Source organism: Vitis riparia, chromosome 4 (assembly GCF_004353265.1).
Source record: "Vitis riparia cultivar Riparia Gloire de Montpellier isolate 1030 chromosome 4, EGFV_Vit.rip_1.0, whole genome shotgun sequence".
Taxonomy (NCBI): Eukaryota; Viridiplantae; Streptophyta; class Magnoliopsida; order Vitales; family Vitaceae; genus Vitis; species Vitis riparia.
The window spans coordinates 19,495,269-19,514,957 of NC_048434.1; the positions used below are offsets into that span (position 1 = coordinate 19,495,269).

Here is a 19,689-nt window from a genome sequence, read left to right on the forward strand (position 1 = left end):
AGTTTTGGCGTTCAGAGTCATCACTATTTTCAATTTGGCGTTCAGAACCATCATCACTTCTCAGTTTGGCGTTCAGAGCCATCATCATTCTCGGTTTGGCGATCAGAGTCATCGTTTCTCAGTTTTGGCGTTCAGAGCCATCACTATTTTCAATTTCGCGTTTAGAACCATCATCACTTCTCAGTTTGGTGTTCGAAGTCATCTTTATTCTCAGTTTCGGCGTTCAGAGCCATCATCATTCTCAGTTTGGCGGTCAAAGTCATCGTTTCTTAGTTTTGGCGTTCAAAGCCATCACTATTCTCAGTTTCGGCGTTCGGAGCCATCATCATTCTCAGTTTGGCGTTCAGAGCCATCACTATTTTCAGTTTGGTGTTCAGAGCCGTCATCACTTCTCAGTTTCGGCGTTCAGAGCCATCATCGTTCTCAGTTTGGCGTTCAGAGCCGTCATCACTATTTTCAATTTGGCGTTCAGAACCGTCATCACTATTTTCAGTTTAGCATTCAGAGCCATCACTATTTTCAGTTTAGCGTTTAGAGTCGTCATCACTTCTCAGTTTCGGCATTCAGAGCCATCATCGTTCTTAGTTTGGCATTCAGAGCCATCATCCTTCTCAGTTTTGGCGTTCAGAGCCATCACTATTTTCAATTTGGCGTTCAGAACCGTCATCACTTCTCAATTTGGTGTTCAGAGCCATCTTTATTCTCAGTTTCGGCGTTCAGAGCCATCATCATTCTCAGTTTGGCGGTCAGAGTCATCGTTTCTCAGTTTTGGTGTTCAGAGCCATCACTATTTTCAGTTTGACGTTCAGAACCGTCATCACTTCTCAGTTTGGTGTTCGGAGCCATTTTTATTCTCAGTTTCAGCGTTCAGAGCCATCATCATTCTCAGTTTGGCGGTCAGAGTTATCGTTTCTCAGTTTTGGCGTTCAAAGCCATCACTATTTTCAGTTTGGCGTTCAGAGCCATCATCACTATTTTCAATTTGGCGTTCAGAACCGTCATCACTATTTTCAGTTTGGCGTTCAGAGCCATCACTATTTTCAATTTGGCGTTCAGAGCCGTCATCACTTCTCAGTTTCGGCGTTCAGAGCCATCATCGTTCTCAGTTTGGCGTTCAGAGCCATCATCCTTCTCAGTTTTGGTGTTCAGAGCCATCATCGTTTCTTAGTTTTGGCGTTCAGAGCCATCACTATTTTCAATTTGGCGTTCAGAACCGTCATCACTTCTCAGTTTGGTGTTCGGAACCATCTTTATTCTCAGTTTCGGCGTTCAGAGCCATCATCATTCTCAGTTTGGCGGTCAGAGTCATTGTTTCTCAGTTTTGGCGTTCAGAGCCATCACTATTTTCAGTTTGGCGTTCAGAACCGTCATCACTTCTCAGTTTGGTGTTCGGAGCCATCTTTATTCTCAGTTTCGGCGTTCAAAGCCATCATCATTCTCAGTTTGGCGGTCAGAGTCATCGTTTCTCAGTTTTGGCGTTCAGAGCCATCACTATTTTCAGTTTGGCGTTCAGAGCCGTCATCACTATTTTCAATTTGGCATTCAAAACCGTCATCACTATTTTCAGTTTGGCGTTCAGAGCCATCACTATTTTCAGTTTGACGTTAAGAGCCGTCATCACTTCTCAGTTTCGGCGTTCAGAGCCATCATCGTTCTCAGTTTGGCGTTCAGAGCCATCATCCTTCTCAGTTTTGGTGTTCAGAGCCATCATCGTTTCTCAGTTTTGGCGTTCAGAGCCATCACTATTTTCAATTTAGCGTTCAGAACCGTCATCACTTCTCAGTTTGGTGTTCGGAGCCATCTTTATTCTCAGTTTCGGCGTTCAGAGCCATCATCATTCTCAGTTTGGCGGTCAGAGTCATTGTTTCTCAGTTTTGGCGTTCAGAGCCATCACTATTTTCGGTTTGGCGTTCAGAGCCGTCATCACGTCTCAGTTTCGGCCTTCAGAGCCATCATCATTCTCAGTTTGACGTTTAGAGCCATCATCGCTTATTCGGTTTGGCGTTCAGAGCCATCATCAATCTCAGTTTTGGTGTTCAGAGCCATCATCGTTTCTCAGTTTTGGCGTTCAGAGCCATCACTATTTTCAATTTGGCGTTCAGAGCCGTCATCACTTCTCAGTTTGGTGTTCAGAGCCATCCTTATTCTCAGTTTCGGCGTTCAGAACCATCATCATTCTCAGTTTGGCGTTCAGAGCCATCTTCGTTCTCAGTTTTGACATTCAGAGCCATCACTATTTTCAGTTTGGAGTTCAGAGCCGTACTTTTAGTTTGGCGTTCGGAGCCATTGTTCCATTCAGCGTTCAGAGCCGTGCTTTTAGTTAACGTTCAGAACCATCATTCGTTTCCCATTCGGCGTTCAGAGCCACATTTGCACTTTGGCGTTCAGAGCCGTTATTCATTCTCAGTTCGATGTTTGGATCCGTAGTCTCAATCCACATCCATAGCCATTAGCATTTTTCCTCCATCCTTGGCATTTAGAGTCGTCTTTCGTACCCATTCATGCATTTTGATCCACTATCTTTCGTAGTTTGGCGTTCAAAGCCATTCTTCATGCCCATTCATGCGTTTTAGTCACTTTCTCTCTTAGTTTTGGCGTTCAGAGCCATTTTTCATGCCCATTCAGGCATTCGATGCCACCATCTTTCTTTAGTTTGGCGTCCAGAGCCATTGTACATATCCCTTCAGGCACCTTGAGTCATCACCTTTTCGTGTTTTGACGTTCAGAGTCATTCCTTCTCATCTATATCATTCAGAGTCACAAGCCCCGACATTCATATCCACTAGCATTGCGCATGTTGCCTTCATGGATTTGCATTTATCCTCGTTTTCCTCACCTTGTCACCCCGTGCTTATCGCCTATTCGTCATTGTCCTTTCATATCTCCCTTCTCACTGCTTATGACGATGTCCTTTGAGTTCACGACACATACTTCGGTCATGTTGTTAGATGCCCTACACTTGCCATTTTCATATAGTTCACTTAGGGTAGTCTCCTTCTGGCACATTCTTTCCCGTACTTCAGAGTGGTTCGACCGTTACTCATCCTTGATATGGTCTTTCGAGTCACTTCTGGAGACATTCTTGGAGGGAGCCTGGGTCCTCAGTGTGGCTTCAGAGACATTTTGAGGCTTCTTTTTCTCTTAGGATTAGAGCTTTTGTGTTCGTCTCTTGGCCTGAGTGAGTTCATGCTTCGCTAGTGTCCCTATGGGGGTCTCCTTGGTTCTTCGGTAGAGTTCACTTCATTACACTCACTATTCAGACCTTCTTTTCACTTCAGTGTTCATATTCCTTACACTCATGAACTCTACCGAAGAGGGGCATATTTGTAGACCCCCTCCCGGGAAGGAGTTTTTGGGGTGATTTTTCTATCATGATTACCCTTCTGACCACCCCGAGATTTAAGCTGATGGGGGCGGCCAGATTAGAGAGGAGCAGAGAGTGGGTGAGGGCTGTAGGAAAAAAAAAAAAAAAAAAAGGCGGGGAAGGAAAGATAGCTAAGGGGAAGGGATTGGCAAAAGAAAGAAAGGGTAGAGCAGAGGAAGAGGGGGGGGGGGGGGGGGGGGGGGGGGGGGACTCATGCATTTTTCCGATTGGTTCCCGCTAAGAGAAAGTTCTTCCAAGTGCGAATATTGTGGATCTTCTGTTTACATTTTCTTGTTGCATTGTTCTTCATGCATTTTCCTTGATGTCTTTAGCTTTTATTCATTGTTTGGATGCAACTTTTCTGCTACTCTCTCGTTTTTTTATGATTTTCACTTAAGGATATTTATCAATGTTTTAAAAACCGGACCAGTAATCGAACCGGAAAAGTTACTGGTTCACGGTTCACTGGTCGGACCGGCGGTTGAACCGCTATTGAACCGGTGATGTAATAAATAATTAAATATATAATTTATATATTATATAAAATTAAAAATAATTATAAAAATTAAAAATATATAAAATTACAAATTTTAATAATGTTTGATTTTTATATTTGGTATATTAAATTAAATTAAATGATAAAGTTTAATATTTTAAATTTGATTAAATAGAAATATGTAATATTTAAGAAAGAATATATATTTAAGATAAAAAAATTTATAATATTTAATTTTATCTTTTTGTCTTTGTATTTTATTGTTTTAAAATTATTATATTAATTAATTTATATTAATTTATATTATTTTTATAATTATTATTATAAAAATCAACATGAATTTAAATATTTACAATTTTTTTTAAGATTTTATATGATAAAAATTTGAAATAAAATCAAATTCCGTGCGTCCAACCCTTAAGAGGCAATGTTTTCCTCTAATGAGTCTCATTCCCAATCCCACATCAGAAGCACATGAATTTTTTGTACTCCATGTGCTCTATAAATAGCTTCCCACTTACCTTAAATCCCAACAAGCCAGCAAGCTGGGCCTGGAAGCATGGCCCGGAAGCATGGCCCAAGTTGATGTGTTATTTTAAAATAAAAAATGCCAGCAAAATGGGCTTCTATGGGCATGGCCCATATAAAGTGTTATTTTTGGCCTTTTACATGGTAAACAAAAAATTGTTTTAAGGTGTAACCGGTTTACAAAAAACCGGACGGTTTGTCCGGTTCGACGATTCGACCGTCGGTTTGAACGATTCAATGCCGGTTCGACCACAAACGGTTCATTGAAACAGACCGAACTGAAAAGTTCACCGGTCGACGGTTTGACCGGTCGGACCGGCCGGTCCGGTCCGGTTTTTAAAACCATGATATTTATGCATATGAGAGCATCAGAATCATACATATATTCTCTGTCCTTCCCTGTACGTGGAGCTTGGAGCATGCATGGATATCTCTATCTCTATTTCTCTCTACCCACACCCTAATGCATGTGTTCATCTAAACATACCGCCCAAAACCCATTCTTTCTCTGTATCCTCATGTCCTTTATCCACCCCTACCCACTCATTTCGCATATCTCATGCCCGCACCACTACCCGCTTTTCTGAAACACCCCTCATACCTATCTCCTTTTTCTATCACACCCATTTGTAGCAGCTAACCTCACCACCGATACCAGCCCATCCTTCACATCCAAACCACCCAAAGCCCATCTACCATGGCGCGGAAGTGACAGCGGTGACATTTTCAGGTTACTGCCAGCTCGCCGCCATCACGTCCCTCTCCATCGCGTCGTTGGTGGTGGAGGCTCCTTGGCTGAAGGCGACACCCAAGTGGAAAACCAGCTTTGTTGGAGATTGAAGGCAGGCTTGGGTCGTTTGGGCTTATGGACCTGGGTTTTTTTTTTTTAATTTAATGACCTGGGTTTTTGCTGGAGATGGAGGCAAACTAGGCTTCTTTTAATTTAGTGGGCTTATGGACCCGGGCTCTTTTTAATTTGATGACCTGGGCTTGTGATGGAGATGGAGGCAGGCTGGGCTTTTTTTAATTTAATGAGTTTACGGACTTGGGCTCCTTTTAGTTTAATGACCTGGGCTTAGGATATTATTATTTATATTATTATTATTATTATTATTATTATTATTATTATTATTAATTCAACTTTTAAAATCTTATTATTATTATTATTAATTCAATTTTTAAAATCTTACTATTATTATTGTTATTAATTCAACTTTTAAAATATTATTAATTCAACTTTCAAAACCTTATTATTATTATTATTATTTCAAAATCTTATTATTATTATTATTATTATTATTATTATTATTATTATTATTATTAATTCAGCTTTTAGAATCTTATTATTATTAATTCAACTTTTAAAATATTATTATTATTATTATTATTATTATTAATTCGACGTTTAAAATATTATTATTATTATTATTATTATTATTATTATTAATTCAATTTTCAAAACCTTATTATTATTATTTAAAAATCTTATTATTCTTATTATTATTATGATTATGATTATTATTATTATTATTAATTCAACTTTTAAAATCTTATTATTATTATTAATTCAACTTTTAAAATCTTATTATTATTATTAATTCAAATTTTAAAATATTATTGTTATTATTATTCTTGATTCAACTTTTAAAATATTGTTCTTATTATTATTATTAATTCAACTTTCAAAATCTTGTTATCATTATTATTATTATTATTATTATTCCAAAACCTCAGTGTTATTATTATTATTATTATGGTTATTATTATTATTATTAGGGAGAATTGGGCTTTAGACCCATTTGGCTTTGATAATTAATAAAGAGTCCTTCAAACACCCATAATTGATTTCAAGGATATAAGATGGGAATAGACAAAAATACCCACTTGACTGATTTTTGTCTTTATTTTACCACTCTTCACATGCCACTATTCTTTCTTATTTAACAATTTTTTTATTTTTCATTATTTTTTTAAACTCTTTTATAAATAATTGAAAAATCAAAATTATTTTTTTATTTTTAAATTATAAATAAAAAAGATTATATTAATGATTCGAAGACTATTTTCGAAAATACTTTCTAAAAAAATATTAATTTAAATAAATAAAAATTACATTTTACATTTATTTTTATCTTTTATATTTTAGAAGTAAATAATTTAATGATTAAAATACTATTTAAAATAAATATAGTCACTATTTTAATTTTTTTTATATTAAAAAGTATTTTAAAGTTTTTTTTTACTATTATAAAATAAAATGTTTATTTTTTTTTAATCTTCTTTCTTCCTTATTTTAATAACTTTTTGAACATGACTTTTAGTAATAAATTATATGGAATGTTACAAATTTGTTTATTAAGGATTTATTTTAATGATTTGAATTAATTGAAAATTTATTAAAATAATAAAAAGAAAAAAAAAGAAAGAGGATGGATGAAAAGTTTTTATTTTAAGTACTTAATTAAAATGCTTTCATATGACCGAACTTTAGAAGTGGATTATATCAATACATAATAGAGATTGAATTTTTCTTATATTAAAGGGTTGAAATGTATATTTACTTATTTTAGATGAAAACAAGTAGTTAAAAATTATATAGATTATATTTGAGTTTGGTTTTAAAATATTTGATAAGGTATTTAAAAGTTATTCACTTCAAAAATACATTTGGTAATAATAATTTTTAATCATCTTTCATATTTGATGAAGAAAAATAATTCAAGTTGGTTCCACTATTAAATAGGTGAGAGAAGGGCAAAAGAGTCAAAGAGAGAATGAGAAAGGTGAGATGATTGGTTAGTTTTTTTCATTTAATAGTCAAGGGTATTTTAGGGATTTTTTAAAGACAATATCCTTACTCTCAATTTCCACTCTTTCATTGAGTGTTGGGCTTAAATATGAAACTTATATGGACCATAAATTAATTTTTGGGCCCAACTGGGCCCAAAACACAATTTTCCCTTATTATTATTATTATTATCATTATTATTAGCATTATTATTAAAAATCTATACCCTCTCTCAGTTCAATTTCCTAATATTATTATTATTGTTATTATTAAAAATCTATATCTTCGCAATTTAATTTCCTAAAGTTCACTCTTTATCATTATTATTATTACAAATTCAACTTTCAAAACTCATATTCTCACAAATCAATTTCCTAAAGTTCATTTCTCATCTTCTTTGGCAAATTTCATTTTAATTACCGAAGCTCTAATATTTTAAATTTAATTCTCAATATTCCAATTTTCAAGTAAATTCCAAAAATCCAGTTTTCACTCAAATAGTTTTAATTCCATTCCGGTTCTTAAATAATCTTCTGATCTTCTTGATTCTACATAAGCAATAATAAATTCTTCATAATTCAAAAACACGGAATTTGTGAGACTAGTTCATAAGTAATAAATTGGGCTTTGGTGGGGGCCCCTATGTGTGATCCCTTTTTGACTGTCAATTGTCGTACTTAATGTATTTTGCTTGAGCTTTGTTTTGCACTCCGATATGCATGAGCTATATTTTGTGTTCCTTAATTGTGCACTAATCTCGTTTCTTGATAGCGCATTGTGGCTCGTGGCCGAGGTACGCACCCACTCTCATTCTAGTCAATCTCTATTGCGTGTTTTGATTCCCATATTGTGTATAATTTAGGTAAGTATCCATTGACTTTCTCGTTGATTGCCACATCAGTTTCATTGTATTAGTAGAGACCTGGCTCTAAGGACTTAGAGGGGTGCTACGGTTTATACCGTACCTTCCTGATAAGTAACTTGACCCCCGAACCCGATCCGGTTTTTCGTAGATCACCTTTTCCAAAATAAGGAGTCACACTTAGGGTTTTTCTTTCTTATTTTGTTTACCCTTTTAAAAATAAAACAAAAATAAGTGGTGACTCCAAGTTATTTTTCTTAATCAAATAAAAATCAAATTTTCAAAATAAAAATCGAGCTTGCCATCGAGTGGGAAACGCATGAGCCGAAATGCGGGGTCCACACATTCACTTTAAGATTTTGAACATATAAATACTTTCTTCATTATTCTTTTTTATACCTACCTTTTTTAATTAATTTTTTTATACTCGACAGCAATCCCTAGGTAAAATTAGAAGCTTATTATTAATAATATATATAATAAGTTCAAAATAGTACTACATGAATATTTTTTAAGGTTAATGATTTATGTAAATTTTGACCCAAAAAAAAAATCTAGTAAAGATAATTAAAAAATAGTTAAAAATAATTTAAAAGTGTTTTAGAAGTGAAATTTTAATATTTAAAAAAGAAAAAAAAAACAACAACAACAACAACTAAATGTGTAGTGTCTAGAATTGTAATGTTGAACATCAAAAATATCATTTCCAACTGTACTTAAAAATGTTGAAAATATAATTTTGAACAATACTAACTTTAAATTTAATTGTTTCATTAAAGATTATTTTATCTTTAAAAATTCTTAATTTAGGTGGATATATAAAGATATTTGATTGATGCAAATATCAACGTCATTTTCTTTATTTGTTTTCATCTTACTAATTTATAAATCTAACTTTACTGTTGCCTAACTTTTGGGTTTTGTTCCTCAAATTTTCTCATTCTCTATTATCAATTTTAGCAATTATGAACCCAACTTTATTAGTATTTTAGGACCCCAACCCCTATTCTCTCTCATCAACTATACATATTTAATTTCCATAATCTTTAACCTCCAAGATTTATTCTTTGTTCGTCTCTTCATCACCTAAGCATATTTACCAACAATGGCGAAGGTATCAAAATCACACACCCTTCCGACAACCTTCAAAACCCTCCAAGATTTATTCTTTGATTGTGCCTTCGCTTTGTTCTTCATTGCTTTATTCTTCATCAATGCCTCAATTTGTCTCTCAAAAATCAGCTTGACTTTGAGGCCAAAAGATAAGGAAAAGAAAATAGCCATCTTAATTTTTAACCAAATTCCTTCTTAATTTTTCTTGCATCTTCGGGCTTTTTGCTTTTTGAAGGATTGGTTATCTTTACTCTCAAGAAGAATAAAGTGTCTGGTTCATATATCCACACTCTTCCCTTTACCTAGCAATTTAGTTCTTTTCTTACCATGGAAGGCATCTAGACACACATGTATGTATATATATATAGAGAGAGAGAGAGCGAGAGAGGCTTGTTTCAGCCTCTACCTAGGTTATTTGCACAATCTCCTCCACCCTATTAAACACATCTAGACTCGCCCCTCCACCTTCTTCAGAGTTATCCACACTCATTCTTCCTCCACCATTATCATAAGTGTCTATGTTATAGTCATCACCCTTCCATGAGCTATCCTCATCGGTCATACCCTCACTCAAATTATACTCCTACCTACAACATTCATTCGAAGAAATGTCTCATCTCATATAACACTACATATTCTAAGGACCACCATTTTAGTCTTTTATGTCATCGTCTCCACCCTTGCATGAGCATCTATATCAAGCCTACCCTCACTCGAGCCAGTCAATTATCAATTATACCCCCCACCTTTTACATTCCTTCTCCTATTAAGATATATCTCATATAACCTTGTATGGAAGGTGTGGGTGTGTGACACATTGTTCTAGAGTAATATCTCCTTGGCATATATATAGTCTCACTTTGTCACATATGTGGAAGTTTAGGTTTCTGATGTTCATCACAACATATACATGGGTCCTTTGATGGTAATGATCAAATAGTGACCTAAGAAAATCGAAGTGCTAGATATAAGTTTTTTGTAGAGACATGCAACATAATGTACTTTTTTACGCTCACTATGTGTTCAATATGCATTTTTTGACTTTAACAAATTTTATAAAAAATTTACATGTATCATGGAAAATATTACAAGAAGTATTTTTCAATTACCTTTTTCAAGTAAAATATATATTAAATAAAAATTTCTTGTAACAATTACTTCTCTTAAAAGTTTGGTTAATTAAATACACTTCATTCTCATTGATTTAAAATTTTATTAAATATTTCATCTATTTGATTCATTTATCATTTTCACCCATTTCCTCTATCTCTCAAAAAGGGAAATGTTTGATGAAATTTAAAACCAATAAGGATCAATTATGTTAATTCGTCTAAAATTTGACTGGATGCGAGTGAAATTAACCATTTATTTAAATTACTTTACAAATAATATTTATAAAAAAACTTTAATTATATATAATATCTATTATATAAACAACTATGTATTAATATATCTAACATAAATTATGAGAATACCACAATTATGTAGAATTAGAAAGCAACAATTTGATATCATTAACCAAGTAATATTATCAAAATTTAAGATTCGGTTATTAGTTAAAAAACTAATTTACTATTATGCATTTTAATTATATTAAATAAAATTACTATAAAAAAAAAGTGTTACATCTCTAGGAAAGCTATCAATAATCAAATTTTTTATTTTGATACTAATATGTTATAATTAGTTTAAATATTTTATATAACTGAAAATTAAAATAAAAAAATAAATTTCAAAATCATTTTCTTTTTTAATTTGGAAAAGTGGGATTTGATTCACTAATATAAAAATATATGAAAAAAATAATTCCAAATTTTTTAAATTAATATTATCTTCGTCTATTTAAAAATAATTTGAAATTCATACACTTTTTAATGAGTCATCCAATTATTCCCAAAAATGTCATTTTACTTGTCATGTCATCCAAATCAATTAATAACTAAACTCCTTCGTCTAGATATTTCCCTTACTTTTAAATATTTTATTATTATTATTATTATTATTATTATTATTGTTATATTTGGGAATTTTTTTTCTTTAGAAACATTATAAAGTAAGAATTTGAAGAAAAAAAATTATTCTAGTAGTAATAAGTTAAAAATAAATTCATATTCTTGATAATAAATAAACCAATAATAAATTTATATTTATTATATAATATTAATAATTGTTTGTAAGAGTTTTTTAGATATAAAATGTTTTACAATATGATTGTACTTTGATATATAGTATAAAAATAAATAAATAAATATTTATATTAAATAAATTAATCATAATTAAAATAATTATATTTTATTAAGTTTATTATTTATTATTTAATAAACAACCTTAATAGTTTTTGAATTGGTAATTAATTATGAGTAAATAGGATTTGTTTGACAATATTTCTTTTTAAAATTCTAGAAAATAAAAAAATATTAATCCTATTTAAATAGGATTTTTTTTTGCATAATATTTCCTAAAATTTTAGGAAATTAAAATAAGAATCCTGCGAAGGTGTTTGTTTCTAAAGAAAAAAAACTCTCAAATAATAAAATAATAATAATAAAATATCTAAAAGAAATGGAAACATCTATATGAAGTCTAATTGTCAATTCATCTAATGACATGATAAGTAAAAAGGTATTTTTTTTAAATAATTGGATTATTCATTAAAAATTGAATATATTTCAAATTATTTTTAAATAGATGAAGATAATACTGATTTAAAATATTTGAAATTCTTTTTCCTATATATTTTTATATTAATGAATCAAATCTCACTTCTTTTTTTAATTTATCAAAATGTGTAAAAATATATTTTTTTAAATTGTATATTTTAAAATATATGTGAATTAAAAAGATAATTGTGGATAAAAATAAATAAAAATATACATGAATTAAAACTATAATAATGAATAAAAAATAAAAATGATAAAATATGGATGAGTATAAATTAAAAAAAAATATACAGGGAGTTAAAATCTTTTTTTTTTTTTTTTTAAATGTTTTGTCATCTCAAGGCTCCGGAGTCAACTCCATCAAAGGCAGCCATGGGCTGTTGCCCTTGACTTATGTACTTGACTTCATCCTAGGGTTAAAAAAAAAAGAATAAGAAGAGAAAAGAAAATAAAGAGGTTATATCCACGTATACATGAACTGGGAGATATTGGATTGGGAGTTACATGTAGAATCCAATTTATACATGGTTTTTAAATAATAATAATAATAATAATAATATTTTGTTCCAAAACTCAAACCAAATCCTACTCTCCGTGCTTGGTAAGAAAGAATATTGTGACATGGGACCCGGTTGCACCCCTGAGTGTCTTGTCCCTCCTGTAAAATTTAAAAACTGATCATGGTTGATGGAGCCAACACACAAGCTTGCAAAAGAGTTCCAATGGAAACCATAGCTGCTTCTTTCTCAGCAATGCCTGAAATTGCAACCAAATTATTCTCATTCTATGCCTCTCTCCAGGCCTTCATAGTGTTGATCAGAACCATGATCAACGAGCTCATCCCTGACAAGATCCGAACTAATGTTCTCTCTAAGCTTCAAACCTACTGGTTCGCTCCTCCTTTCTCTCAGCTCACTCTCCTCATCGAAGAGGACCATGGGATGACGCCCAACGAAATCTACGATGCTACCCAGGCCTATCTCGACACCAAGATCCCACCTTTCATTGAACGCCTTAAAGTTGGGAAAACCCCAAGGGACAACAATCTCAACGTTACAATCGCAGAGGGCCAAGTGGTTCCCGATTCCTTCGAAAACATCAAGCTCAAGTGGGTGCTCGGTACAAAGCGTGACGACGATGGATTCGACAGCACATTCGAGCTTAGCTTCGACAAGAAATACAAAGAAATTGTGCTCCAGTCTTACTTGCCTCACATAATGGCCAGGGCCAATGACCTTAAAGTAACAGACAAGGTACTCAAACTTTATAGCCGTAGCCATACACAACGTGGTGGCGACGATTCCTACGACTACACTGGAGACTGGGGATTCATCACTCTGAAGCATCCGGCCACGTTTGACACTATGGCGATGGATCCGGAACTAAAGAAGGCGATAATTGATGATTTGAATAGGTTTGTTGCGAGGAAGGAGTATTATAAGAGGGTCGGAAAGCCTTGGAAGCGTGGATACTTATTGTACGGTCCTCCAGGCACGGGGAAATCAAGCTTGATTGCAGCCATGGCCAATTATCTCAAGTTTGACATCTACCATTTGGAGCTCAATAGCATTCGCTCCGATAACGAACTCAAGCAGATATTGGTGTCAACTACTAGTAAATCCATGATAGTGATCGAGGATATTGATCGTAATGCGGAGACTCGAGATCGTGGAGACTTTTTGGACCTATATGAGCCCACCATAGCTAAGGTAGTACTTCAACTGATCATCATCATCATCATCATCATCATCATCATCATCATTATCATCATTTGGTAAAATAAATCATGGTTTTTAATGGTTCTAACTATGTTATTTCTTCGTTATTCATGAAGCTGACATTATCGGGCATACTAAATTTCACTGATGGGTTATGGTCAAGTTGCGGAGAGCAGCGAATCATTGTGTTTACCACAAACCACAAGGATCGACTTGATCCTGCTCTGCTGCGTCCTGGTCGCATGGATATGCATATCTACATGTCTTATTGTACTTACGATGGTTTTAAGACCTTAGCTTCCAATTACCTTGGTGTTACTGACCATCCACTCTTTGGGGAGATCGAAACCCTCCTTAAAAATACGGAAGTTAGTCCGGCAGAAATTGGGGAGGAGTTAATGAGGAGCGATGATGCTGATGTTGCACTTGGAGGACTTGTTGAATTCATCAACTGGAAAAAGATCGAAGGCAATAGAATGGAGGGTCTACGATGATGAACGTGAAGTCAACGCTGAAGTGAGCGGCGAAGAATAATGTTGTATATAATAATTTAAAATGCAACCAGTTTATATTGATTAGTGATTACTCACGCAGGGTTTGAATATTGAAGACTTTTTTCCTTTCAGTGCCTCTTGAACCGTTCGCCAGGGCCCATCATATGCCCACTGGCCTGACCCAAGAATAGAAACAAGCGGGCTCTAAAAGGACCTGGCCATCGCCTACTTATCATGGTGCAGAATTGGACCCAGCGCCTAACGCACACGGACTTTTCTCAATAATACGGTAATTTAAAAAAAATTATTCTTAAATTATTATAGTAAAAGAAATTATTACAAATATATGATAGTTTTTGCCACCTAGGAAAGAGGGTAAATGGATAAATTTTTTTTAAAACCAAAATCATCTTTTCAAAAGACGAAATCGTCTTTTCAAAAAACGATTTTATTTCCATTTAAAAAAAACATAGACATTTAATAATTTGTAATAAATATTTAAAAAAATATTAATTTTTTTTAATGGGAAATCGTCTCTTGAAGAGACGATTTCCCTTTTGAATTTTTATTTTTTTTAAATGGAAATAAAATCGTCTTTTGAAAAGACGATTTTGGTTTAAAAAAAAAATTATCCGTTCACCATCTCTCCTAGGTGGTAAAAACTACCATATATTTGTAATAACTTCTTCTACTATAATAATTTAAGAATAATTTTTTTAAATTATCGTACTATTGAGAAAAGTCCAATTGAAAGTCATCAAAGTTGGCTGCTGCTTCATCCATGCGCCATCTTTATTTATTTATTTAATTTTTTATTTTTATTTATTTATTTATTTATTTTTGTTGTGCTTAATTTGGTTTTGGAATTGAAGTTGGTGTTTCCTCCGTTTCATGCTCATGCTCACCCAAATAATTTTGCTACCATTTCATATTTTTTGGGTTCTATTATTGGTCATTTTCTTGGGAATAAATAATTATATATGTTCTCACATTATTTTTACATAATATAAATACTTAATTAATTTTTAATTGGATTAAAAAATATAAATGAGAAACCAATTTATTCAGATGGAGTCTTTCAACTCATTATTTATTTATTAATGTTTTCATAGAATTAATTAAGAAGATTTTTTTTTTATGTATATTTTGCACAACTGATTAAAAAATAAATAAAATAAAATTTTCACCCAAAATCCACGGGGAAAAGAACCAGAAAATGCCCTAAGTGATCAAGAAGAGCTTTCAAACAAAGTGGAAAGAAATTAAAGGTATCCAAATGACGGACTAAGCCCCACGAGGTAGGGATGGCAATGGGGCGGGTCATTTCGGGTACCCGCCCCGCCCCGCCCCTAATGGGATGGGATATTATTTTTCTAAACGGGTATGGGACGGGTTTGGGATTTTTTTTGAAACCCGGGGCGGGTTCGGGGCGGGTTCGGGTATTGCCCCGCCCCGCCCCGATTATATATAAAATTAAAATTTAATTTAAAATTTAAAATTAATTTAATTTAATTTTTATTTTATTATTTTTAATATATAGATAATAATAAATTATTGTTAATAAAATAAGTTATAAAAAATATAATAATTTAATTATTTATAAAATATATTTATTTTAATATAATTAAAAATTTTAAAAGTAAATTTAAAAAAAAAAATTAAAATTAAAATTAAATAAAAAGTTAAACGGGGCGGGTATGGGAATGTAGCATACCCGCCCGCCCCGCCCCGCCCCGCCCCGCCCCGTTTAATTTTTTAAATGGGACGGGGATGGGAATTCCTTTAAATAAACGGGGCGGGGTTGGGAGGGGGGCGCCCCGCCCCGAACCCGCCCCGTTGCCATCCCTACCACGAGGTCATTCTAAAGCTTAAACTGTCACCTCCAAAGGACACGCTCAATAAACAGAAGGATGAAGACCCAATTCTAAAACATAAACTTTAAATCATCAAACTTAAAGGTAATAGTTTTTGTTATACCCAGACCTTTTTTATTCTCATTTGATCTATCAAACTTCGATCATATCTACATTTCTTAAACTTTTTCCAAAACGCTCAATCGGACGATGAGTTTCAAAACCCTAATACTTAAGCCCTCTTTCTGGATATAGTGAGGGTAGATGTGAAGAAAAAAAACCTAAGTTTTTGAGCTTCAAGTTTCTTTTACCATATTGGAGAGTGTTTGCTTTATGAGAAAATTTTTGGATTTGAATTGAAAATCAATTTATGAGTGAAATTTTTTTGTTCAAATGGGTTGATTCACTATGTTCTTCATCTTAGTTCTTATATTACTCTCATATTTAACCTTGTTGAAGTAATACTCAAGATTCTTCTTATGTGAACTCAAGAAGAGGCCAAGATCAAAATTTGGAGTGGATTCCAAGTGTTTTCTTGAAGAAGAAATGTGGTAGCTAAATTTTGAAAGTTATAAGCAAGTGGTTCAAGAGAAGATGAAAGACTTAAGTTATGTAAAACTTTGTACTTAGTTAATATTTCTTCGTAGTAAACTATTTGATTGCTTAAAGCCCATGATTTTTTTTATCTTTTCAGAGGTTTTCTACGTTAAAAAATTTGTGTAATTATCTCTTCTTTGATAAGCTCATGGTATTTTTCATTGCCTTATGTTGATTGAATTAATTGGAGCATGAGTTAAAATATGACTACTAAATCTTTGAAATAATAAAATTTATTTTAATTTTGGTTGATTGATGACAAAGGGCTTGTAAAAAGAGTTTTTATGCTGATGCAGTGTCTTATATATCATGTTTGGGAAGTGTTATCTTATTTGCATGTGACTTACATTAAATAACTTGTTTGAGAGAGTGTTGGTGCATCTATTATTGCTAGTGATTTACGTGTTTGTTCGTTAGGTTGAAAAAGAAAATCAATTCATAAAGGAAAACCAGTGAAATTGTGATCATCATTATACAATGTCTATATTTTTATAACCATTACAAACATAATGGAAGTAATTTCAGGCATGAGGCATTCATCATCATCATACAATGCCTATATTTTTATAACCATTGCAAGCATGATGGAAGTAATTTCAGGCATGAGGCATTCATTAATTTAAAATTTCTTCGTCATTATCATCATCATCATACAATGCCTATATTTCTATAACCATTGCAAGCATGATGGAAATATTTAAAATTTCTTCGTCATCATCATCATCATACAATGTCTATATTTTTATAACCATTGCAAGCATGATGGAAGTAATTTCAAACATGCGGCATTCATTAATTTAAAATTTCTTGTTTTTTATTTTATTTTAATATTTGAATAAAAGAATTAGATATTTGTTTTTTCAGGACTATCATACTTAAAAGTGAGAATTTCTAATAAAAAAAAAAAAAAAAAAGAACATCTGAGTTTCACATATAAGATGTTCATGCTTAGGATGACATGAAATATGATATACTTTTAAAATTTGAATTCCTTATTCTCATGAGATTTCTTAGTTATTATAAAGTAAAAATAAAATAAAATTCAATAATGCAATTTTATTTACTTTTTTTATAAATAAATTAAATTTTTATAAATATTATTTGAAAACTGTATTTCAATGTTTTACAAGATACAATGAGAAGCAATCTTAGAAACATCAAATTCATGATGATAACAAATCATCATAACGAAAGTTTTATATTTTTTAATCAATTTTTAAAAAAAGTTAATTTCTTTTATCTTTCTTGAGATTTTAATTATACATTTAATTTTCATTAATTTGAAATCTTATTATATATATATATATATATATATATATATTTTCATTTTGAGTGAGAAGAAAGATGACCGGAAATAAAAAATGAAAGTAATAGAAAAAGTTTCCGATAAAATTTTAAGTTAATGAGGTTAAATATATATAATCAAAATATAAGGGAAGATAATAATAATTATTTTGTTTTATATCATGCACATACACGTAGAAACATAAAATATTATTAAATTAAAACTTACATTTTCTTCTCCTTTAAATTTTCTAACTTCAGGACCGTTTCAATTAGATGCAAACAATTGCTCGCTAACGTACCTAGTATTGGACACAACTTTTATGACAACTTGCCAATAGTTGCTTTCGTGTGAATGTTTGATTGATCTTATGTTCGACCACAATTAGAAAAATGTCCAAATTTGCGTATTTTCATAATCACAAGTGTAAGTTAATCGATTATGCATGTGATAAGGATTCTGATTTGGCCAAGCTAATAGGTCAATCTTTTGAGCCATCACTTGGTTATTCATGTGATTGGGTGAATTTGGTCAAGTTGCATGCATCCTCCCGACTTCATATCACATCAGCAGCGCCCAGCGCTTGTACCTAATTTCTCAATTCAATGTCTATCTACCCCCAAGGTTATGTATGATTTCTAAAAGGTATGGGAAAAAAACTGTTAAAATATGATTTTATATATATGATAAATGAAATATAATTATAATTAATGATAAAAAATAATTTTCTTGTTTATTGTCTTGTGAAAAAAAAAATCAAATATAATTAAAATTAATGAAAATTTTATATATTTTCAAAATATTTAATTTTTATATTAAAAAAATTAAAATAAAAAATATATTTAAATAATATTAAAAAAAATATTGAGGTTTTTAATTTTCTTTCAATTTTTTTATTTTATCATTCCTATTTACTTTTTTTTCTTCCACCAAACATATCCAAAATATTTTTTTTCATTAGTTGTCATTGTAAAAACTTTCACCATTTTGATGGGACAAACTCGAAATGAGTGGGGAAAGCTTTAGATATCACGTGAAACACATGCTTCTCAGTCCTTCTGGTAATTGTGACAGTGATGACCGTAAGGTTCGGTCTTCTTCTTCGGCACAATCTTATCACTTTATATAAGTTTAGGTGATTCGACGATGGAAGGTGGATATGGGTGTAGGAGGTATCTATGAGGTCTTTCGTGTGAATGTTTAATTGATCTTATGTTCGACCACAATTAGAAACGTGTCCAAATTTTCGTATTTTCATTATCACAAGTGTAAGTTAATCGATTATGCATGTGATAAGGGTTCTGATTTGGCCAAGCTAATGGGTCAATCTTTTGAGCCATCACTTGGTTATTCATGTGATTGGGTGAATTTGGTCAAGTTGCATGCATCCTCCCGACTTCATATCACATCAGCAGCGCCCAGTGCTTGTACCTAATTTCTTAATTCAATGTCTATCTACCCCCAAGGTTATGTATGATTTCTAAAAGGTATGGAAAAAAAACTGTTAAAATATGATTTTATATATATGATAAATGAAATATAATTACAATTAATGATAAAAAATAATTTTCCTGTTTATTGTCTTGTGAAAAAAAAAATCAAATATAATTAAAATTAATGAAAATTTTATATATTTTCAAAATATTTAATTTTTATATTAAAAAAATTTAAATAAAAAATATATTTAAATAATATTAAAAAAATTATTGAGGTTTTTAATTTTCTTTCAATTTTTTTATTCTATCATTCCTTTTTTTTTTTTTTTTTCTTCCACCAAACATATCCAAAATATTTTTTTTCATTAGTTGTCATTGTAAAAACTTTCACCATTTTGATGGGACAAACTCGAAATGAGTGGGGAAGGCTTTAGATATCACGTGAAACACATGCTTCTCAACCCTTCTGGTAATTGTGACAGTGATGATCGTAAG

The 19,689-nt window shown here is 31.9% G+C and overlaps 1 protein-coding gene across 1 annotated transcript; it reads left to right on the plus strand.

Annotated features, from left to right (window-relative positions):
• The first annotated feature begins 12,561 nt into the window (after positions 1-12,561).
• LOC117913392 (AAA-ATPase At2g18193-like) lies at positions 12,562-14,133 on the plus strand. Its single transcript, XM_034828361.1, has 2 exons — positions 12,562-13,520; positions 13,646-14,133. The coding sequence occupies exons 1-2, from the start codon at positions 12,564-12,566 to the stop codon at positions 14,021-14,023; spliced, it is 1,335 nt and encodes a 444-aa protein (XP_034684252.1). The 5' UTR covers positions 12,562-12,563; the 3' UTR covers positions 14,024-14,133.
• Positions 14,134-19,689: the final 5,556 nt, after the last annotated feature.

Coding starts and splice junctions, on each gene's coding strand:
- LOC117913392 (XM_034828361.1), top strand. CDS start 12,564: ATGCCTGAAATTGCAACCAAATTATTCTCATTCTATGCCTCTCTCCAG. Junction 13,521..13,645: donor ATGAGCCCACCATAGCTAAG/GTAGTACTTCAA, acceptor TTATTCATGAAG/CTGACATTATCGGGCATACT.